General features: G+C 38.0%; 1 protein-coding gene and 1 long non-coding RNA gene across 13 annotated transcripts in view; one reads left to right on the forward strand and one right to left on the reverse strand.

The window, feature by feature from the left end:
- MYPN (myopalladin) overlaps nucleotides 1–24,358 on the forward strand; it is a 91,464-nt gene that overhangs the window by 26,422 nt on the left and 40,684 nt on the right. For 7 of the 9 annotated variants that reach the window (XR_004323979.1, XR_004323981.1, XR_004323980.1 and 4 more), the window contains 4 exons: nucleotides 12,260–12,435; nucleotides 15,083–15,134; nucleotides 18,253–18,367; nucleotides 19,540–19,611. Coding sequence is in view for 3 of the 9 variants with exons in the window: in XM_014556297.2 (XP_014411783.1) it covers nucleotides 12,260–12,435; nucleotides 15,083–15,134; nucleotides 18,253–18,367; nucleotides 19,540–19,611 (415 nt within the window). In the remaining 6 variants the exon portion in view is untranslated. Of the gene's footprint in view, nucleotides 1–4,142; nucleotides 4,231–12,259; nucleotides 12,436–15,082; nucleotides 15,135–18,252; nucleotides 18,368–19,539; nucleotides 19,612–24,358 lie in introns of all 9 variants that reach the window. The other 2 variants (XR_004323978.1, XR_004323982.1) reach the window with 1 other exon arrangement.
- Nucleotides 1–24,358, reverse strand: part of LOC116667186 — a 67,569-nt gene that overhangs the window by 11,653 nt on the left and 31,558 nt on the right. The window contains exons 3-4 of one of the 4 annotated variants that reach the window (XR_004323988.1): nucleotides 19,171–19,346; nucleotides 7,195–7,517 (exon numbers count right to left, since the gene is read on the reverse strand). This is a non-coding gene — a long non-coding RNA (uncharacterized LOC116667186). Of the gene's footprint in view, nucleotides 1–7,194; nucleotides 7,518–10,051; nucleotides 10,161–17,038; nucleotides 17,148–19,170; nucleotides 19,347–24,358 lie in introns of those variants that run through there. The other 3 variants (XR_004323986.1, XR_004323987.1, XR_004323985.1) reach the window with 3 other exon arrangements.

Genomic DNA, 24,358 nt, shown 5'->3' on the forward strand with positions numbered 1-24,358 from the left:
TACTTAGCCAACCAATTAAATATTTACAGATTGACAAATTTAAAAGTGAAAGACATGTACACAGCTTCCATGTATCCATACTAATTTTATCTGGGAAGAATTTCTTTAGTGATAGAATTCATGTGTGTATCCCAACCATTGGTTTGGTGGCAGGAAATTAGCAGGTATTCACTAAGTATTTTCTGAATTTCCTGAGTGTAATCTTAATAAGGAAAACAGGATTTTCCAGATATACTATAAGCTGTCATTATTTTCCTAAGCACAGATTTATATATCTCTAATCATGAAGTAAATATTTATTTAGCTTTTACTCTGTGCTCAGCACTGTCATCAGTGCAGTGACAGAGACAATATAAAAATGTGTCCCTGCTCTCAAGGAGCTTGCAATCCAGGTAAAGAAATCATCTTAATTTTTATACTACAACCATAGGAAGTATGAGACTTCAGAGAAGGAATGGAGGACTAGAGAGGTCAAAAAAGACTTCAAAGAAAAAGAGGAGCTTTGGTTAATGCTTGAAGAGCAAGAAGAGTTTAGGTAGAAATATCATTCATTTATTCATTCAACAAATACCTACTAAAGTGATTCACTGAGAATACAAAACAATTGGTAGCTATTGGAGCTCAGGGACCTTGCTTCAACATCAAGTCTAAAACTATTTTAAGAGGGTGGCTCACAGTCTAATAGAGCCATCAGGCAGACATATAAGCAAAACATCACAATATTGTGTAATAAGGACTATAACAGAAGCATGTATAGGCTGCAACGGCAGCTCAAAGAAAGATGTGATTATTTTCCCTGAAGTTCAGGATGAAGGGATGAAGGAAGTGTTAACGCTGGAGATGCCACTTTAATTGAGGAAACTAAGAGTGGAAGAGGACAGCAAGTGGAAATGCCCAGAGACAAATGCTCTCAGGAAACTGCAGATACTTGGCTATATGAAGAACATGGTGAGGAAAGAGGAGAGAAAAGACATGAAATAGGCAGAAGGACGGGTCCTTTTAGGTCACGTCAACTCAACAAGTTTATATAAAAGTACAAATGCTGGAAAAGTAATAATATTTTTATATGACAGTGAGGAGACTGACCTAATTGGAAAGGAGAGTGGGGTCAGATGATTCTGAAGAGCCTTGAAAGCAAAGTAGAATAGTTTGGTTTCAAAACCAAGTGGAAAACATTCCGGCTGTGTGGAAGGTAGTGCCGATATGAAAGGGAACATTTAAAGCAGAGTTAGTCTGGAACAATGAGTTAGACCTAAACAGAATGGAGCCATGAGGCCATGGAAGGTATCCCAGGCATCAGATGCTCTGATCGGACTGGGGTCAAGGGCAGCGGGAAAGCAGAAAAAAGATATGAGACAGTAATATTTAAAAGAAAAGAAATCAAGCCGAACTTGGTGACTGACTAGATAGGAAGGATAAGTAAAAAAAAAAAAAAAAAAACCCACCCCACAAGTTTGAAGCTGGGTACGAGAGAGGACTCTGGGGTCACTGGCTAGGACCGAGAAAGTGGAGGAGGTAGATGATTTGATTCTGAGGAGATGGAGTGACCATATCCAATAGATAGTCAGAAATGCAGGACTGAAGGTCAAATGAAAGGCTAGTAGATCTGGAGACATTCCAAGGAATGCCCTGGACACTGGGCAATCTGGACACAATATCTCTGGAATTACAAAGGGACTATAAATACAGGTAACACTTGGAACTAATGTCTAGATGTCCTAGACTGGGGCAGGCTTTTCCAACCTTCTTTTGCCAGTAATTCCTCCTCCCACTTTTCTCCCCACAAAAAAAAATGTTAATGTTACCCCAATACATACTTTATACACACACACACACACACACACACACACACACACATTTTTTAAAGTTAAAATTAGTGTTTTGGAGATTGAAGAGGGTTGGCGTGGATGGAGCCTGCAGGCCTGTTTGCTCACCACTGAAACTCCTAAGGCATCTTCATAGAACCCAGGAGCACAGATTTTGACTCAGAGAATTCCTTTAAAAATACAGTAAAGTAAAAATGAGACACTTTGGTTTGCCATATAGGAAACCAACAGTCAAAAATAAAAGTATCCTTTTTGCTATTTTTGCAAGAAAATGTAATAGGTATACCTGGCAACTGAGGTCTAATTTTTGTATCTGTGCCCTGTGCGTTCTCAGTGTTCTACCCATATTCTTGTAACCCTAGTTCAGCAAACTGAAAAATCCTTTTTGTGTACATTTCTTGCTTTCCAAGTTGATTGGGTAGAAAATGTTTTGTTTCGTAAGGATGGGATCCTATATCACTAAAGCTAGCGTTTCTGAAAGCTTGTTAATCTTGGACATAGCTTCATTGGAGGAGTTGAAGTACATTCATTCACGTGTTACCCACAGACGAAAGAGTCTGCAGGAATTCATAGCAAATGGTCATGATCCCTTTTTGTATCCTGACTCCAAATTCTTTTCCCAGGAATGTACAGCTGGGTCACACTAAGTATGTTTACTTATACACAACCCTCTGAAGCAGCAAAAATTTACCGTTAATAGATGTTGATGCCTGCTTTGGCTGTTAAGTTTTGCTATTGCTACTTCTGGACATTTGCCTGCAAGTGGTGTGTTGAGGAAATAAAAAGTAAATAAATTAATTATAAAGACAAAGGATATTTTAAATGATAGAGGGGAATTTTAAAATATTATAATTATATATAATATATAATGTAAATTTTTATATAAAGTTTAAAATATTATATTATTTAGGGGTTTTTTTCTTCTATCTTTTGGGAAAATCTAGATATCTTTATTTATTCATTCATACAACAAATATTAAGTGCCTCTTATGTGCAGTGTACTGTTAATAGGTAGTAAGATTAAAGCAGTCAACAAGAAAAATTCCCTGCCTTTAAAGATCTTAGAGTCTAGTAAAGAACACAAACAAAACTTCCACAATGATTACATAATTATAATTGTAATAAATGTTATAAAGCAGGATGCATAAAGTAAAGGGGCTAAACCTTGTGAATGAGTGTGGAAGGTTTTCCTGAAAAGTGGTATTTAAGCTGACACATAAAAGATGACTAGGAGTTAGCCCGGCAGAGCGAGGTTTAGGGAAAAGTGTTGCAGGGTGAGGGAATAGCAAATCTGAGATAGTAAGATAACTGTTGACTTTAAAGAACTGAAGGAACACCAGAACATAAAGAGTGAGGAGGAAATGGTTTGGGATAAGTCCAAGGATGGGGACAGAGTTCTAGATTTCAAGAGCCTTCTACAACAAGCTACTCAAAAAGGGTCCCTGGACCAACAGGTCAGCATCACCTGGAACTGCACATTCACAGGTTCTACCTTGGACCTACAGATATGGATCTCTGGTGAGGAGGCCCAGAAATGCGTATTTTAACAAACTTCTGTTCATTTCTGTGCTGAGAACTTTTGCAGTATCTTTGGAGACCTCACCCAGGGGAACTGTGACCCAGATGTCACAATCTCCAGTTAACATTCTAGCACCTGCTCCTCAGTCCTTCCTCCAACAGTACACCCCTCACAGCCTCTGTCTGTTGGCGTCACCTCACCCTAGCAGGCTCCTTTGAGGTGGAATCTGTTTTGAGGTGGAAAACCAGGCTAATTTCTGTACTGTCCAGTTGGCCCGTGGGAAAACCCACATTTCTGCCCTCACAAACTTTGGAAATGTAGGCTGCTTCCAATGCAGTCCTCCTTCCTTGCTCTTCTCTCTTTGGCAATGATAAATACCCTTTCAACCAAAAAATTCTGGAGGCAGGATTGGGTCTAAGCCTCTGTACCTCATCAAATTCAGGCGCTACAAGTCAAGATCCTGAAGGGATTCTGTCGAAGTCCCTGTCAGTTGCCTACCAACCTTCTCTAATCAGTCTCTCAACCTCCTCATATATACTACCAAAGTGGGCAAAGGATCACCAGACTGAATTTTCTAAATGCATTTTTATAAGTGCATTTTGAATAGATACTGAAGAATATTTATAAATATAGATATGGTATAAGAATAACAGCACAAACATCTGCAATGCTGATGTTACTATTACTTTTAAATCTAGTGTTTTCCTGATCTGTTCCTTCCTCCCTCCTCAGAGATAACTATTAGCTCAAATCTTGTGTTTCCTTTTTAAATTTTTCTTAACAATTTTTCTTCATAGTTTTACAACATGTCTTTATGTCCCTAAACAATATTGGTACAGAAGTATCTACTGGTGAAATGACACAAAATCCTGGATTTACATTAATGTAAGTCAAGGTGGGGAAAAGTAGAATATATAAAAGAAATACATTTGCCATTTGTTGATAATTTGTTGAAGTTAAGTGATGTGTGCATGGGGCTCATTATATAGTCTCTCTACTTTGTGTATGTTTCAAGTTTCCATAATAAATAGTTTTTTAAAATATTAGATTTTACATGTTACAAAATTTTTCTGAAAGTGGAATCATAATATACATATTTTTTCTGCTACTTGAATTTTTTTCTCTAAAAAGTATACCTATGATGTTGCATGTTAACTCTAATTCACTTATTTTCGTTGCTATATAGTATTTTACTGTAAGGCTAGAGGATTGTATTATTGATATACATTTGAGTTATTTTCAGGTTTTTTCCCTAATATGAACAATGTTATTATAAATGTCCTAATATATTCTCCTGGTACATGAGTAGGTCTAGGCATGGAATTGTTGGCAGAATATGTAGAACTTCAACTTTATCATAATACCAAATTATTTTCCAAAGGAACTGTTTTAATTTACATTCCCACCAACTCTGTATAAGGTTCTGGTTGTTCTACATTGTTGTCAATATGGATATTTTCAGATTTTAAAATTTTTGTTTATCTGCTGGGTATGAAAGTTTTTTTGTGTGTGTGATTTTACTTTTCATTTCCACAGTTACTAGTGAGGTTGAGAATTTTTTTAAATATGTTAATTGACCATTCAGGGTTCATTTTCTATGAAGGGCCTGCTTACATCTTTACTCATTTTTCTATCAGTCTGTTTTCTTATCGAATTGTAAGAGTTTTAAAAACATGATTAGGAGACTAATCACATGACACTGTATTATGAAAATATTCTCTCCCAGTTTGATTTGTCTTTCAATTTTCTTAATATTTTTTTAATTGAAGTATAGTTGATTTACAATGTTGTGTTAGTTTCAGGTGTACAGCATAGTGATTCAGCTTTATATATATATTCTTTTTCAGATTCTATTTCATTATAGGTTATTATATAGTATCTTTTGATAATTACATATTTTTAACTTTAGTATCAAGTTGATTAAAGTTTCCTTTATGGTTTTGGTTTTTATAGTTTGTGTCTAGTTTATCAATAAGTTTCCACCTGGGAGAACTCAATAAATGTTAATAAAGTTTAAAGCATAGACATATCCTCCCTATTTGTACCCTCACACTCCCATGAGTGAAATATAGCCATTGGACGTGAAAACTTAAGTTTGTTAACTCAGTAGCAGTCAAACAGGACATACAAAACACTGAATTGTGTCACAAAGTCCAACAAAACTTTGAGTCCTGTTAGAAAATGTCTACCATTATCTTGCTGTCCAAAATACTCTAGTTGCATTCTGTATATGAAGAGTTACTCTGAACCTGAAGAGGTCAGTAAGTAAATATACTACCTTTTGGCTGTTTCAGGCCTCACACTCTTCACTTAAGACATCAGGCATCTAGTTAGTCCCCAAGCCTTCTTGAAAAATGAAAATGAAACAGACGAGGCTATAATAATCCTAATTTGAATTCATTCACTTAAAATCCATACAACAAACATTTTTTGGAATAGCTATGAATGTATCACACACTGTGCTAGGAACCAGATAAACAAGTGGTAATCTCTGCCCTGTGATGTTTATTGTCTAGTAGAGGAGAGAGATATTAAACAAGTAAACATATAAATAAACATACAATTAGAAGTGACATGTAGGTTCTGTGAAGTGAACAGGGTATTAGGAGAGGGAGTAACAGGAGGCAAGACAGGGACATTGGAAAGACTGGGGTAGGGTTAAAGAAAGGCTCTGAGTAATCACTGTCTTAATGAGCATTATTACTGATGAGTCAGAATAACACATTCAAATTACATTTAGAAGCTGTTAATGTGCTAAAACAATGACTCATAATATTTAGCCAAGTCATATTTTAGAAGAAATAGTAACCTAAGAGCAGAATGGTGATATGCAGCTGAAAAGTCCAGTTAAATCTGAAAAATGTGTCTCTTTAGTGTCTTCATTCCCAGGCTTGATAGCTAGCCAAATTAGCAGGTCTGGCGAGCTCTCCTTAGCACATTAAAGATGGGTCCTTCTTTATCATTTGGACCTGCCCATTTCCCCAGATCACTGACTCATTTCTGCTGAGCCATGAATCACGTCTGGCACCCACTGCCATTCTGTAAGCAGTTCTAAAAACATGCAGCTGAACAGGGTATTTCTGTGAAAGCATTCCCTAACATAGATGGAAGTTTGAGGAGAGTATGTTTTCTCCTTACCCTCAAAAGTCTTCAAAGTAGCTGGGTAAATTTTAATACCAGTGCATTATTTCTGAGTGGGTCATGGTGTTAAAGTAAGAGTGACGATGTTACTGGCTGTCCTTTGGGACTGGCTGAAGCCTCCTGGCCATCTGAGTAAGGACAAAAATGCTTTTGACAGAGAGTTTGGGCATTTGAATCATTTCACTATCGCCTTCTGGCTGTCCAATTGCTCATAGATATTTCCACTCTCATTTTGGTAAGGAAGGGAAATGTTATCTAAAGAAATGAGATAACCTTATAATGTTTATATAAGGGAAGGTATTTGTTTTGAAATAGTTATTTATATTTGCCTTATCAAATTAATACAGGTACACTGTTTAAAAAGTCAAATAATATTAAAGAACAGCTCACTTTCAACTCTTTTTGCAGTTTCCTATTTATTTACCTCTAGATTTCTAAATAGCATGCCAGTGGTTCTCAAACTTCTTGCTCTCAGGACTCCTTTACAGTCTTAAAAGTTATTGAGGCCCAAAAGAGGTTTTGTCTATGTGAATCATACCTATAATTATCATCTTAAACTGAGAAATGCTTTATTTATTTACTTACTCATTTTAAAATAACAATAACAAACATGCTAACATAAATAATTTTATGAAAAATAACTGTATTTTCCCCAAAAAAATTTGAGTGAGAAGAATAGCATTGTTTTACATTTTTGCAAATCTCTTTAACATCTGGCTTAACACAAGACAACTGGATTCTCATATCTGCTTCTGCATTTGGTTTGTTGTGATATGTTGTTTGGGTTGGAGTAAATTTTAAAAATCTGACATTACACAGATACATAGTTGGAAACAGGAGGAATATTTTAATAGCCTTTTCAAATAATGTGGCTATTCTTATCTGATACTACATCAAAATTCAGCTAGCAGTAGTTTCTTAAAGGTTAGTTGCAATGTGAAATCTGAGACCATACCAATGAACTGCTGTACCCTGCTATAATAAAATCCTTTGTCTTGAACTTTGAATGGATAGCATCACGTATCGGTCACCTGGAAAATAAGTAATACAGATCCTCCAAATGTTGACACATTTTACTACATAACATTTTAAAAATCGTATTTGTTAATATTGTTGATTTCATCAAAAATATCTCTTTAAGTATTGGGAAGCCCTAACCTCACTATGGGATCCACAAGTTTTCCCAAACTAATTTTTCCTTGAAAGCTCGAATTTTTTCATTGGCGACAAACGTTACCAGTTATTTTTACTTGAAACAACAGGCTTACCTCCTTCATGTTTGAGAAAACGTCTGCTGAATATATAAATCTGAATAACCATAATTTGTTCATTAAGTTAAGATTTCATGCATTAAGTGGCTAGCTCAACCTAAAAAAAAATCACACAACTGCTCCTCCATATTCAGTAGAAATGCTTTATGCTACTTCCCATTTCACTAACCCAGAATGTTTAAAAAAAGACATGAACTCAAGGCTGAGATTTAATAAAAGTAACAACTGTTACTGGTTCATCAAGGACCTTTTTAAATGACCCTGACTTTTTTTTTAACTGCTAGTGTGGTGGTGAAGAACACAATGACCACCAGTCAGTTTTATGCTGCAAAAGCACTAGCAATTTTACCCACTGTGGCTTTTGCACCATCAGTGCAAATGTTAACACAGTGAAAAGGCAAATAATATCTTACTATTATATGAAAAGTTTTGTCTTTACAGAAAGTGAAGAGAACTGCTGGAATATGCTTAATCCACTATTGGTGGTATGCTAATGTTAGCTATTTTCTATTGACTTCCTGTTCCAGAAAATGGTGGTTTAGCACCCCTTGGTTAAACTAGCACCTCTGTTGTCCCTTCATTGCCTCAGTATAGTCATATCACACTGTTGCTTAAAAAAATGTAATGTTTAAATTATTGCTGCTATGTACATATTATTTACTGCCAAGCCTAGTAGGGAAAAATGACTGTTGCCTTGCTTGTACAATTGTTTATTTTCACCTGGAGTTGATGACTGTCTTTTTGTTTGTTTTTGTGCTTGGTTCTGTGGTCCTATCATAAATTCATCTCAGGGCTCCAATACATTTGTAAAACATCTCCTAAATATTCTGTTCCGTGCAGTCAAACTATCAGGCCCCTTTGTTTTTCCCTGGAGAAATCCCTCAAGACCTTCTTCCTCTTGCTCCCATATGAAGCAACTGCTCATACAACCAGCAAATCAGCCTTCATCCTGGGGCATCTCCTAACTGCTCAGAAGGGAGGATAGGACCTGCTATGGGAATCTAAATGCTCATTTTCTAAACCTGAAGTTCTGTATCTCCTCCCCCATTGTTAGTTTCCATACCACCAAACATGTATCTCCAAATCCTGAAACTCGCTGGAGTTCAGCTGCACAAATTGCCTTCTCTCACTGACATCCCCAAGTAGGCATTTGATTTTCAGATTTTTCAGCTCTCCTGGCTTCTCCTTCTACTTTCCACCTTCCAAAAGTATTTGAGGTCTCAGGTCCCCCTTCCCATTCTTTTGGTCCTTGTGCTTATATACCTTTATAACCTTCCTTTATTCTCATTCTAGGGTCATTTCAGGAGGAGAGCAAAGATAAACACTTGTGTTCAATATGTCATGCTTGACTAGATGCTCAGTATTTGTAGTTGGAACCACACATGCTCTGAGTGTTTGTTGATACAGATCTTGGGGGTCTTGTTGAGATTTATGCTTTGGGAGATTTATGAACCCATTTCAGCAGCTGTATGTACTGCTGCTGCCATAACAGATCAAACACTGGCTTAGAATTTGATGAAGCAAATAATGAAATACTTACAAAATATTAACTACTAATTCTTTGCATCATTTGGTCTTTCAACAAATCCAACACATTTTCTGAGTACCTACTATGTGCCAGGGTGCTGTTGTAGGTGTGGGATTATATTGGTAAGATTGATAAGATCCTCTAATGGACTTTACAATACAGTATGGGGAACAAACAATAACAAAGTAAGCAAGTACATAAAATAATTTCAGATAATAACAAATGCTGTGAAGAGAACAAGAGGATAAGGTGATAGTGTCTGAGCATAAAGAAGTTACATTAGGAAGAGGACCAGGGATGGCCTCTCTGAGGAGGTGACATTTGAGCTAGGCCTGACTGATGAGAAGGGCCTATTTTTATAAAGACTGGGGGATGAGATGTCAGGAAGTACAAGAATCCTAATATAGAGAATAGCTTAATGTGTTCACAGAATAGAAAAAAAGACCAATGTGGTTGGAACATAGTGAAGGGAGAATGATGGGAGAAGGGATCCAGAAGTCAGAGCAGAACAGCAGGTTTGGATGTTAGCCCAAACAGAGGTGATAACTGAAACTATGGGATGAGATAAGATGCAGAGGAGTATGTGGAAGAGAGAATATAAGAGAACTGTACTAGGCAGTGTGGATGCTGCACGAGCTTGTAAGGCACCATCCCCATCTTCAAAGAACTTACAATTTAGTGAAATTGGTAAGACAAGACAAATTCCCCAAATAGAGACTAATAAAATACAGTGTATAATCAAGCCTTGCATGACATAATATAGGTTAAAAAAAAAAAAAAGTAAAGTAACAATCGTTGAGAATTGACGGTAAAAGGTGCTTCATGTAGGAGGTGGTATCTGAGCCAAACTGATGGATGAGTTGTATTTGCAGTAGCTGAAAGGCAAGGAAGAGAATCTCAGAGAATCTCACATGAGCAGAGGTTTGAATGTAGGGGTGAATATGACATATTTATGGAACAGCAGACAAAAGCCTGACTCTTCGGAAGTTGTTGAATAGGTGAGCTTTCTTAAATGTGCTTTAGAATGTTGCTTTATAAATGGTGGGAGGGAGGGGTTAAAACACAGAGTGGTTAGATCTGAAATTATAAGAAAGATTAGCAATTGCCAGGACTCCTTAATTTTTGACATTGTATAATGGTAACAACTCCCCACCTAATTACTTTCTATTATGATGTTGATTAACAATTATTACTTTAAAAAAATGAAAACAATTATAAAAAGGGGTACACTGAGGCATCTCTTTTCTACCTGTCTTCTTCCATCTTATTTCCCCTCACCCCAACAGGTAGCCACTTTGATTTTCATTTCATTCTGTCCAGTTTTCTTTATGCAGACATGACTATATCTTGTTTCTCACCCTCTGTGTTAGTTTCCTAGGGCTACTATTACAAAGTACCATAAACTGGATGGCTTATAACAGAAATATACTGTCTCACAGTTCTGGAGTCTGAGTGTCCAGAACCAACGTGTCAGCAGGGTTGTGCTCCCTCTGAGATGCTGGGTAAACTCCTTCCTTGTGTCTTCCGGCTTCCAGTGGTGGCTGTCAGTCCTTGGCCCTCCTTGGCTTGCAGCTGCATCTCTCCAATCTCTGCCTGTGTTATCATGCCATTTTCCCTGTGTGTCTGTGTCTTCACATAAGGTTTTACTTTTCTTAAGGAACCTCATTCATATTGGACTAGGGCCCTCCGTAACAACTTCATCACAACTTGATTATATCTGCAAAGACCCTATTTCCAAATAAGGTCATATTCCCAAGTGCTGGGTGGAGGTTAGGACTTCCACATATATTTTGGAGAGGAGGAAATTCAACCCATAGAACCCACATTTCTGATACAAAAGCTAACAATCTACAAGCACTATTTTGTGCCTTATTGTTAAAATTTTAACTATATATCTTGGGGTTCTTTCCATATTAGTACATAGTGATCTTTCACATGCTTTTCAGCACTGCATAGTGCTCTATTATGTGGCTGTACCACAGTTTATTCCATCAGTCTCCTAGTGATGGACACTGGGTTATTTTAAATCTTCTGCTCTTTGAATGAGTAACCTGTACTTTTGTCATTTTGTATTTATGCAAGTTTATCTACGTGATAGATTCCTACAACTGGGATTGTTGGGTCAAAGGACAAATGCATCTGTAATTTTGGCAGATAATGCCATATTCCTTTCACAGGGGTTGTACCATTTTACATTCCCACTAGCAATGTATGAGAATGGTAAACTTGAGACTTGCCAGTCTGTTACATGAGAGATCATATTTTCATTTAATTTTAATGTCTTTTTCTCTTATTATGCACCTTCACATTTAAAACATTATTTTAGGCATTATTTTGTGTAAACTTTTGGCAAAAAAACTGTATTGTAATGAAAATTTCTAATGTCAACCATATACGATTATAATAAAATACATAACCCATAAAAATATACTTAATCTAAGTTATTTGCCAGATTTGGGCCACTCTTGGGAAAACATGGCCCATCTCCTTTACTCTGATGACTCAAATAACAGAATAAAATAATTTTCATTTAGCTAGGTCCGAGGCAATTTATAGTAGGGAATGAGTGCTCAACTTCAACTTCACAAACCTTTAATATCCCTTAGATTATCTCCAAACAAGCTAAAGTAGCACTTACTTAAACGTAAACTATAGAAAGCAGTAAGTCTGTTTAGAAGAAGCCAAGTTCCACAGCAAAAAAACCCTGCTCTCCGTGGCTGTATTTGCTGTCTCATCCATCTTCTCTCAGTCATAGCAGTCTCAATAGGAGCTGCTTTCTAATTTCCTGAATAAAGCATCACTGTGATTTAAATACTGTCAGCTCCTCTCATTGTTACAATGAAATTACACCATAATATTGGCTTGTTTAATGTTTTGACTGTAAATTTGTCACAATTTTCTTCTTAGGAAACATCTGGAGCCATTTATGTTATCAATTCTCACATTTTAGTCATGCCAATATTCTTCCCTGTAGGTGGTACTGTGAAGGCAAGGAGCTTGAAAATTCCCCAGACATTCATATTGTCCAGGCAGGAAATCTGCACTCACTGACCATTGCTGAAGCCTTTGAAGAGGACACAGGACGCTATTCCTGCTTTGCTTCTAACATCTATGGGACAGATTCAACTTCTGCTGAGATTTACATAGAAGGTAAAGTAAAATACTCCTGGAGCACAGCACTTACTAGTAAGATATATAGTTATAATAAATAAATATTTATTGAGGGCCTATCTTCCACCTACTCTTCAGTGGGGATAATAGCAGTGAACCAAATAGGCAAAATTCCTAAGTTTATGGACAGAAGGAGTTTGCATCATAATTGGAGAGACAAAAAATAAATGAGGTAAATAAATAAAATATATAATGTGATAGGTACATGAAATGGTTCCGATCACCAATTTCAATCTGTGTGTGTGGTAGGGGAAGTGGTTCTCACACCACCAACAAGCAATTCTCCATGACACCAGTCTGGCGTCCTACAATTTAACTCTGTTCTGACCATCTACCAGGAGATAGTGTCAGATTCAACAAGTGACGGGCTCAGTCCTACAAGACTGCTCCCACCCCACTTCCGATGCCAATCACAAGTAATAGGTCCCAGATTACCCACAACTTCTGACTTGGCTACAAATTGGGAGGTTCTCACAAACCCCCCCTTGAATTCAATTAATTTGCTAGAGTTGCTCACAGAACTCAGGGAAACACTTATTTACATTTACCAGTTTACTAAAGGGTGTAATAACACAGATGAACAACCAGATGAAGAGATATATAGGGCGAGGTCTGGGAGGGTTCTGAGCACAGGAGTTCTGTCCCCACAGAGCTAGGGAGTGTCACCCTCGCCCCAGTGTGGTTGTGTTCATCAACCTAGAAGCTCTCAAATCCCCACACTATTGTGATTTTATGGAAGTGTCCTCACACAGCCATGATCAACTATTAACTCCATTTGTTGCCCTTCTCCCCTCTCTGGAGTATGAGGAGGTGGGGCTGAAAATTCCAAGCTTCTAGTCATGGCTTGGTCTTTTGAGTGACCAGCCCCTACCCAGGAGCCGTCCAGAGTCACCTCATTAGAACAAAGGATGCTCTTAGTGTTCTCATCACTTGGGAATTTACTAGCATTTTAGGAGCCCAGTGTCAGGGACAGGGTCAAAGACAAATATTTGAACAAGAGATGCTAATTATCAATCACTTAGTAAATCATAAGGGTTTTAGAAACTCTGTGCCAGGAACCAGGGGCAGAGACCAAAATATATGTTTTCTATTGTCTCACAGTATATATGAGCACTATAAAAAAGGCAGAAAGCAAGAAAAAGGGATAGAAGGTATGTGTATGCATGTGTGTGTGTGTGTGTGTGTGTGTGTGTGTGTGTGTGTGTGTATAGGCTACATTCTAGACAGGGTGGTCAGTGAAGATCTCACTCACCCAGTGACACTGAAATGAAGAACTGAAGGAAGTGAAGGAGTGAGCCACAAGATATTCAAGGGAAAACACTTTAGGCAGAGAATTCAGCAAGTGCAGTGGCCCTGAAGTAGAAGTGTGCCTGTCTTACGGTACAGAGATGAGCCAATGTGGCCATGTGGAGCAAACAAGGAAGAAAGTAACAGGTGAGGTCAGAAATTCAAGATGGGGTAGAGGTGGGAAGAGGTAGGTGAGCAGATCATGTAGGTCTTCGTAGGTCATTGCAAGCACCTGGCTTTTACTCTGAAAGAGAAGGTAAGCTTTGGAGGATTCTAAGCAGAGATGTGACATGATCTGCCTTAGCTTTTAACAAGGTCACTCTGGCTCTTGGCTGAAAATATACCACAGTTTTCAAGGGTAGAAGAAGGACAACCATTTGGGAGACTTGGAAAGGCATTTATATCAGCAACAAACGTATTTTGGGAAGAAATCAAATTATGTACCTTATATGTTGACCTAAGGTTTTGTTCCTATTTATCACACATCCTCTTGAGATTTTTCTGTGAACCATTCTTTAGTACTTTTATTATCTATAATACTTTATGGATGCCTTGCTTTTAGCACTTAAATATTGTATTATTATGGTATAAAGACTGGAACTGTCTCCTTTATATCTCCAATACCTTATGTAGTACAAAGTACACAGTGGGTATTTAATAAACATTTATTGAATAGATGTATGGATAATGATAATAATAATGAATAATGAATGAATAGAAGTGTGTTACATGTTTTCATCCTCAAATTTTGGGGGTACAATAAATACTTCCAGATTTAGCTCTGTTACATCTTCCTGGAATTCACTATCTTGAGAAGTAAATCTGGGATCAAAACTCTGCTAACAGTGCTGAGATTGGATTGCTGATTTTTTTTTAGATTTGTGGCAACAGAGCCCCAAACACCCCCACTCCCAAGATGAAGTGTGACTTGTTAATATTAGGGCTGGGCGGAAGAGCATCCACCTACACCTACAATGTTTGGAATCCAATGTAATCCCTTCTTTTATTTAATGTGTGTAGGCCAAGAGCAAGAGGATTTATGGACACCACAAATTTCCATAAAGTCTCCTCTGTTAGTCTAAAGGCATCAGCAGGTGTTTTATGTACAAGAGCATTTGGAATTTGGGCCAGTTAATTTGAACTCTGTCACTAACTAGCCATGTGGCCTGAGCAAATACTTCAACTACTTGTGGTCTATTTTCTTATCTGTAAATTGGATGTTAGTTTAGGGAATCACTGAATTTATTTCTAGGTCTAAAATTCTATAGGTCCTCAAGCGCCTAGAAACCAGTTTAAGAAACTATCTTAAAAATTACATGTCTTGTTTTTATTTTTCCAGGGGTTTCTTCTTCTGACTCAGAAGGGGACCCTAATAAGGACGAGATGAATCGGTAATTCTAATTTTCTATCTTACAGCCTTAGCATCCTCAGAGTTGCTAACTGTTTAGGAGAACTTGAAGAGGGTGGCTCCAGGGCACAACCTCAAAAAAAAAAAAAAATTGGGTGGAGCTGGACAAAAAACACTATGTCTTTTGCTTCTCTTGCTTAAAAGATTAATTTTAACATTCCCAACATTTGAAAAATGAAATATCACCCAAGAAATATCATACTTCAATCTACAGAGTAAAATCCTAATAACTCAGTGTTTCAAAAAAATTCATGTTTTCTGACTAAAAATAGTACCCACAATAACACACAATCTGGTGATCCTAAATTACATATACGAGTGACCTGGGCAAGTCATAACATCTTTTTGCTAAACAATTGTATTGAGTACTGAAAAAGTTACATCTATCCACTATTACTTTCCACAACCATTGGTTAAGCACCTACTCTACACCAGGCACTTCACTAGACACACGGGGTACTAAGAAAAATCAGATGCTTCCTGCCTTCCACAGCCTAGCAGAGGGAAACATATGCATAGCAAATATAGCAAAAGATGTATAGCATACATACAAACAGTGAGAGTAATAAAGTGTAATAGACTGTGATATAACCATGTGTAGGGTGTTAAGGACTTGGCACAAAGACTCTTTATTGGTTGAAAAGGGAAAGAGAGATCAGAAAAGGCTTAGCAGAGTTAGTGACCTTGAGCTGAGTCTTAAAACAACAGTAGGTAGACATCCCCAAACAAGGGGAAAAGGTATTTCAGGCAGAGAAGGCTGTGGACAGAAGGCATGGGAACTGGAAACAGACACAACAGCCATCCCTTGAGATTACTTGAAACAGATAGCAATATTTGGAAGTCTGGCTAAAGCGCTGTTAACTGTGTTTGCATATCCTGCCCTCCCCTACAGAGGCAACCTCTTTTAATGGCAGAAAAAACATCTTATTCAAAATCCTTTAGGTATGCCTACCTTAGAATGGTAATCTGCCTTTATCTTCTGTGCACATATGAAAATTCATAACCAGAGTAAACGATTTCTCTCTTTAACTCGCTTCCTTATCAACCTCATGTCTTCAGTTCTTTCCTACCTCTTTACACCAGTCTCCCCCTCACAGATGCTCCAACCTTTTTCTCTCTTTTCCAGTTTCCAGACTGCAACCAGTTACTCTCTAAAAGATAATTCTAATCTTATTTCCCTGACTTAAAAAAAAATCATTATTTACGGGAAAATAAAAATCAAACACAAAACCAACAACAACATTTTAAAAAATCCTAACATGGCACACAAAGCTTTATTCAATAGAGTGTCAACCGTGCTTTCCTGCCCTCTCCTTCTCCATCTCCTCATTCCACCTCAGGCTCTCTGCACTGCTGCCATCTCACTCAAACAATGTGCGGTTCATTTTCATTCCTTTGTTCAAGCTGTTCGCTTTGCTAGGAGTGCCCTATCTCTTCTACCTGGCAAACTCTTATTTATCCTTCAAAACCGAGTCAAGTTCTACACTAAACTCCTCCTCCACTGCACATTCATCACTCCTTCCTCAGAACTCTCATAACACAGATTGCAAACCTAATGGATATGAATTTGATATACAAACTTAAATAAGAAAGAAATAGCTCATTTGTAATCTACTTGTAGTAGTCAGGATTTAGCTCCACGTGTGTGTAACAGAGAACCAAAATAACAATAACTTAAATAAGACAAATATTTTTCTCATTTACATAAAAATATGAATTTGGCTGGTAAAACAGCTCCACATTCCACTGGGTTCCAGTCTGCTTTCAGCTTTCTGCTTCGTCTCATTCTAAGATGTGACTTCATCTTCTTAGTCTAAAATTGGAGGGATAAAGGACATGCCCTACCCACCTTTTAAGGTCATCTCTCTTAAATCACATACATCACTATCCTTCATATCCCATGACCAGAAAATAGTCATTTGGCCACAGCTAGCTTAGATGACAGATGGGAAATGCAGTCTTTATTTGGAGCAGCCATGTAAAGAAATCAGGGATTCTGTTAACGTAGAAGAAGAAAACAGATGCTTCAGGAACACTGACAGCCTCTACATCATCACATAATTCTGCCCTGAGAACCTATCCTCCCTAGCTCTGGGGAAAAAATTCCATCAGTCATTACTGTGTGTCCCTTTTCCCCTCCACAGTTGTGCAAAGATCCCTGGGATACAAACATAAAGACAGAGACACAGATATAGATATAGCTTGATATTAAATACTGCTCTAAGCCTCTTACATGAATTATCTTATTTAACCCTCACAAAAACCCTATGAGGTGAGAATTATTAGTTTCGCATTTTAGAGATGAGGCAGGGGAGGTAACATCTAACATAAGAGAAGCCCATCCTGTCATGGGTCATCTATCCTCACAGGTTTAAGGGTAAGAGGCCCATGTCCCAGACTTCAAGGTCCCTTCAAATCTAGCGCTTTTTCCCTTCCTGACATGCTTGGATACTGATACCTTTAGCAAGAGTGGAAGCCTTTAACCAAAGGGTTGCCATCGCCTATGGACTCAGGTTCTCCCTCTTGTCAGGTTCTCCCTCTTGTCAGGTTCTCCCTCTTGTCAGGTTCTCTGGCAAGACCCATGGACCGCTCTCTTCTCCAAAACAAAACTAAAATAAACTCCCTTCTGCAGCGTTTTCAAGAGTATTTCCTGGTTCTCCTGCCTGTCAAACAATCTCTCTAGTTTAATTTGCATAAACCTGAAGAGCTTGTTGACTCAGGCTATTTCTGCTTTTCGCCGTGCCAAAATCCCAGAAGCAAAGATTTATAAAGCCTGGCCCCTTACCTGAAATAGGGTAGGAGGAAAAATACAGAGGGCAACAACAAAACAAATCCCAAAAAATTTTTTGCACATACTCTGTCACAGCACTTGTCTTGAATCTCAATTAGCTGCAAACATGCAGGGAACTCAAGGACAGAACTGAGGTTTTATTTTCATGTTTACATTGCCTAACAAAGTGTGTAGCAAAGAAACCCTCAGTAAATGTTTGTGCAACATCAGTGAACAAAGATTTCTGTAAGCAGTGCTGAAAGCTTTGCTGAAAGAGTTTTCACGACAATGACAGGTCTGTTCTATAATGTGTATTTTAATCATTTCTCAGAATCCAGAAGCCAAAAGAGGTGTCATCCCCTCCCACTACTTCTGCAGCCATTCCTTCAGCAGCACCCCAAGCCCAGCATGTGGTGGCCCATCCCAGTGTGTCAACCATCCAGCAGGTACAAGAGTCAAAGTAAAACACAAGTGCTATGGACAGTGATAGGCAGGCACTGTGACCATGACTATCTTGTATGGCATGAGCGTGTCCTCCTCTGTTGCAGCTTCATAATGCTCTTGGGCAACATGCTTCTACAATCATGATAATCATTTTGTACTTCTGATGTATGATATCAGTGGTTCCCCTGGCTTTGGGAACATATTTTCTAACTTAATAGACAAATTTCACAGGAAAAAACACCCTACAAATTAGTCTCTGATATTCCAGCTTCATGAAGTGCATTGATTACATATACAATGAGCTGCCAGCTCTTACACTCGCCCAAGACACTGTATCATGATACTCAGTTTCATGGAACTATAAAAAATTTTTTACTTTCTAAGATAGAGCAACCATGAAATTAATTTTTAGAAAACATCAAAGGCTCTCATCCTTCAAGTTAACGATGATGATGATAATAATAATGATAATAGTACATGCTTGCTGTAAAAACATTTTAAAAATACAGAAAGTATATTAAGTAAAATCTTTAATCAAGGTTCTACTCCTCTGCCCCAACTCATTGGATGGAGGTACCTCCTGTTAGTTTCTAGCAGATAGTTCTGGACATCTTCTATGCATATATATATGTATGTATGTATGTATATATATACACATATACATATATTATGCATATACTTTAAAAATACAAAAATCATACTAATCTAAATATATTTGTAATGTGTCATTGATATACTTAAATACAAATATTGATATATATATAAAGATCTACAACCTCTTAAAAATTTAAGGAGAATTACTTACCTAATCATTTAGCAATGCAGAGGGGTCACATTTTAGTTCTAATCCAGTAGTTCTCAAACTGTGATCTGTAGAGCCTCAGGGCGTCTATGGAACCTCTTCTGGAAGTGAGGGTTCATTACATAGCTCTATGTGTGAGGGGGTGGGGATGGGCAGCACATATTTACAGCCACCATCACCTAGAAAGAAACACAATCAGTTCAGCAAAAATGTGAAGTCTGTGATTTATAGACTTAGAAAATGTCAGTCTTTGGTTAACTAATCTAAATTTCATACACCGAATTCTGTAGATTTGCTGTATCTATCTATCATCTATCTACCTACCTATTTGATCATCCTAGTGACAGTCTATTGTTGGTTCCTCTCTAACAGAGTCAGAGCCCTACCAATTATCTGCAAGGATTGGATGGAAAACCTATCATTGCAGCTCCTGTGTTTACAAAGGTAATCAAAATGTTACTTCTTTTTGTCATGGCATTAAACACACCACAATACTCAAAGTTGTAGGGTCCAAAATTTACTGACTTTATCTCAGGACTTGGATCTTTTATAAGTATAGTTTAGGGTTTCGGGGTTTTTTGGTAGTTGTTACCATGTCACTTCAGGTTCCAGATTTCTAATAACAGTTTGTGTAACAGACAAAGGAAATGCCATCCTCACTCACCACATTGATCTCTACGGCCACCCAACTGCTGTCAAATACAGCAGCCACACCGAGGGGTCAGGTGATACATTTCTAGGCACTTACAACTCCAAAGGTTTCTCCAGATGTCTTTGGTGCCCAAGGAGATGGAGTAAAATGCTCCTAGGAGGCTTAACATAAAGCCTCACTTGAGAACAAAGAGCTTTCTTTTTCTAATCCATGGTATCAACTATTGTGGTGGCATCAGATTCTGAGTTTCATAATCTTTGTATTTGGAACTGGAAATTTTCCTCAGGTACTGTCATTTACAAATAAAAACAAAACAAGGGAGGGCCAGAGAGATTAAGCAATTTACCCAACATCACAGAACTAGTTAGTGGCAGAATCAGGACTAGAAACAAGCTCTCCCAATCCTGTCTATTGTTCTTTCCCTTATATAATATAGATTTTGTTTACATAATGCCCAAGACAATAAATTCAAAGGGGAAAAACTGAGTCACATTGGATTTGTTTTGGTGTTATAAAGACCACATGGATGGAATCTACGCCTGCATTTACAGTTTATCCTTTGTATGAATACCAAACTTAAGCCCAAAGAGATTTTAGCCTCTCAGAAGTGTGCTTTAGTTTAAAGCAATGGCTCTCAATCAGGGTTAATTTTGTCCACCAAGGGACATTTGTCAATGTCTGGAGACATTTTTGATTGTCACAACTAGGGGTTATGCTGCTGGCATTCAGAGATACTGTTGAACATCCTGCAATACAAAGGATGACAGCCGCTGGCAACAAAGAATTATTCAGCCCAAACTGTCAATCAGTCCTGGGGCTAAAAAATTGTGGTTTAGCACAAAATGGCAAAAATGGTGTCTTTTCTGATGAGCACAGATCCTAAAGGAAGAGCTAAACCCACAATTTCCACAGAAACATCCATTTTAGGGAAGTTCCACCATTAGCTCAACCAAGATGGTTTTCCAAAATCAAGCAGAGTCTACAGTGAGACATGTTTATCCATAACCGTATCAGGTCAGCGAACATGTTTATGTGAAACAAGATGGCCTCTCAATTTTTCAGGTTTGTTGTTTCTTGTAACCTGCTTTTGGAATTTAAGTTTTGCTATTTTCAAAGACTCGAAGTAGGAAAGCAACATGTTTTGACTTGAATAACAGACTTTGATGAAGAGTTATAAGTGGACCTTTATGCGTGTATGCGTGTGTGTGTGTGTGTAACATAGCTAACAGAGCTACCTCTAATTGTCTCTTAGTTCACTGCTAAGTCACCTAGGCTTAAAACAGAGCTTTACGTGCCCAGAAATCAGGTACTTTGTCTTACCCATTTGTCACACTCTTTGTCAGACAGTGCTGACTCTTCAAAGGCAACTAAACCACAGAATAATTTATATCCAGTCCCCAACTGAAGTCTCCTCCTCTCTTCTCCAGACACCAGAGAGGTATCCTCATATCCCTCTACTCACTTTCAGATCTTTTTGGGTGCTCTGTCTTGCCTGCATCTGTATAGCCTGGCACATACCTTGGTACACTATTTAGCACAATGATAAAGCTGTTAACTTTTCTGTCTCTCCCAAGCACCTTGAAGGCTATCTCCAATATCTATATAGAAGTCCCTAAAGGTTATAATAGGTCCAAAGCCATTTTTATTATTCCAAAAAAGTCCAATAGAACTTTAACACTTATTCTTCACATTTAATTTTCGTGGACTTGGTTAGCAACAAGTTTAGCTGCTTCTGTGTGGTGACTGATTACTTCCTTCTAATTAGATGCTGTGATGTGCACATACATATATATATGCCTTTGATAAACAAAAATGGGGAAATGAATTAGTCATTAGTATATTTTGTTTGTTAGATAAATCTCCAAAAACATTAGATCCATGGTGGGAAAACAGTCCTAAGTACAAAGACCCAAACTATGATGAGGCTTTCTCATCAGAGAAGTGAAGTGTGTTTCTGCCTCCATAAATGGGATCGGAGTTGTTCAGACGCAGGGCACCAGGATAGGCTGTGGCTCAGATTCCAAAGGGACTTATCAGCAACGGTGTGCTTGCGTTAGTTTCCATGAGTGAGGGCAGGATTGAGGTCAAAGTCACTGCCAGTGTCATTAGAAAATTTCTGAGTCAGAGCCACTGATGATGGTAATCACGTGGCATGAGCCATGATAACTGATCATTGGCATATGTTTGTTCAGGTTATTCCTGTCCATTTACCTCTTTAGGGACTTCTGGCATTCCAGTCCCTATGAATCACTTTCCATATTGCCCAACAAAACATTTCTTTGCCAATAATGGCAAGAAGCCGTTTTTTTAAAAAGCAATGATTAGAAAGCAGAGCTGTATTTAACTCCTTGTACTTCCTTTGGTGATAGGGAAGTACTGGTATTATCTTCCTTTTAAAGAAGGTTAAAATGAAAAGGAGGGTTGGCCAGCAAAACAGTGGTAGAGTTTGAGAGAAGCCTGGGGGTCCAAATGCTAGTTCACCACTCTATTCATAGGTGATACTTATGTTTTAAAATATTTTATGGAGATAAACTACCCTCCATCCTCTATACAGTATCAAAAACACTCTCACTCTGTTTAGGAGGGGTGGAGGGAATGGTACTCACACTTCTTGAGTGTGAAGGGAGGTAGATGATCAAATTAGAATCTTACTCCTATCACTGCTCCCACTCCAACAGCAGCTGCTCTGGCGGGCTTTCAAGGCTGCAGCAGGCCTGGCTCCAGCTGCTTCAGCAGTAATTTGAAGAGTGCAAGGGGGCAGGGGAAGTGAGAATTTGAAGAAAGGCACTTCATTATATAATAGCAGAGGCAGGAAACCCTGAAATAATCAAGCTGGTGGTCAGATTCAGATTTCTGAAGATTACATGGACCCCTCTTCCCAATCTGATAATTCCAGAGACTTTTCTGACTCAACTGTTGCACTGGGCACCCTGAACAATCTAGGGGTAAAAAAGGTCTTCAATCGAACAGTTCTTAATCAGGAAAAACTCCTCTGATCCAACTCCAGCTTAAAGCACTATACACATTCACTTTCAGCATCTCCCAAGGTGCAAAAATAATAACCAGATTTTAAAAAAAGAATTAAATGACAATATGAACCTTGTTGCTGACATCTTTTAACCAATAAGGGAGATAGATGCCTTTTCTCAAGGATGTCCCTGCATTATATTTGTGGGTATAGACCTACTAAACAAGAACTGTGTTATTCCAACTCACACAGCACCTGGCATAGTACTTTGTACAAGGCAGGCACATAGTAATATTTATTCTGTGGTGAATAACTTCTGTTTTAGCTAAGAAGGAATTATTAACTTTAATTGCTTTGTGGCTTCAGGGTGTCTTTAGGAGGAATAGAGGGGGAAAATATCCAATATCAAATGGCCAGGGAAGACATGCTTCTCAAGACTCTGTGTTGTCAAGTCACCCTACAAAGAATATCTTCCCGGGTGATCAGTATGGTGATGACCATGACAAGAAAGATTTGCACTTGGGATACTGTTTACCTCAGGAGGTTGTAGGTTTTAGTTTTAGTAATTTTAGTTCAGATCCATAATTCCTAGTTAAGACTAACTTAATCTTTGCTAGCTGGGGAATGTTTCATGTCTTATTCATCTTCAAGAAAGTCTAGATGAGCATGATCAAGTCTGTATATAATGTGCCATTAGTAACAGCCTAAGACATACTGCTATGTTGACTATGGCCCCATCTATACCATGTGCATATGGTGTAACTGATTTGGACCTGACGTGGGCCAGTTTCTTCTCATGAGACTTTTGTAGGAAAGCACAGTTTTCAGCAACAACAACTATCATTGTTCTTCAAACTATAACTTTCAGCAAGCTTTTCTAAGTGGCTTGTACGATGACTCTTGGCAACTCCTTTACTGAGTATTGATGATATCTCGCACTGGAATGCTTCCATCTCATGTCACAGACAATTAGCAGGCATATTCTATAACTGTAGTATCTCAGGTATCTTGGCTGGACTCTCAAATACAACACAGGTCTCAGCCTTCAATGTCAAGCGAATAATTACAACCAACTAATGTTAATCTCAACTGTGAGTAACATATTCTCTCAAGAGGTCCTTTTGCAAGCAGGACCTTGGTGTAAGACTGAGAATTGGCGCATATATCTGAACTGCAAGCCATGTCAGAATGTATAGATTGACCTCATTCCCCTTATACCCATTTTAAAAATGTACCCATTAAAAAAATAAATATTTCATTTATTCAATCCCTTTGGCCACCACCACTTTTTTTTTTTTAAGTTTGCTTTGGTTTTCTAATTTGTTTGCCTCAAGAAGGAATAAAACTCCATTATGTATGAATCCCAGGGAGGTGTCTGACTGCCATTAAAGTTTTCAATAGGCCCCCAAACTGCCACTTTAGCAAAGAATTTGCTCAGATGTCAGGGTGGAGGGCATATTCACCAGTTTGCTGGGAACACCCAAGAGTCACTGATATTCCCTGCTTACTGAGAACATTCCATTCTTGTTACTGAAAGCTATTGTTTTGGGATAGACAAAGAATAAACAGGT

This window comes from Camelus ferus, chromosome 11 (assembly GCF_009834535.1).
Source record: "Camelus ferus isolate YT-003-E chromosome 11, BCGSAC_Cfer_1.0, whole genome shotgun sequence".
Taxonomy (NCBI): domain Eukaryota; kingdom Metazoa; phylum Chordata; class Mammalia; order Artiodactyla; family Camelidae; genus Camelus; species Camelus ferus.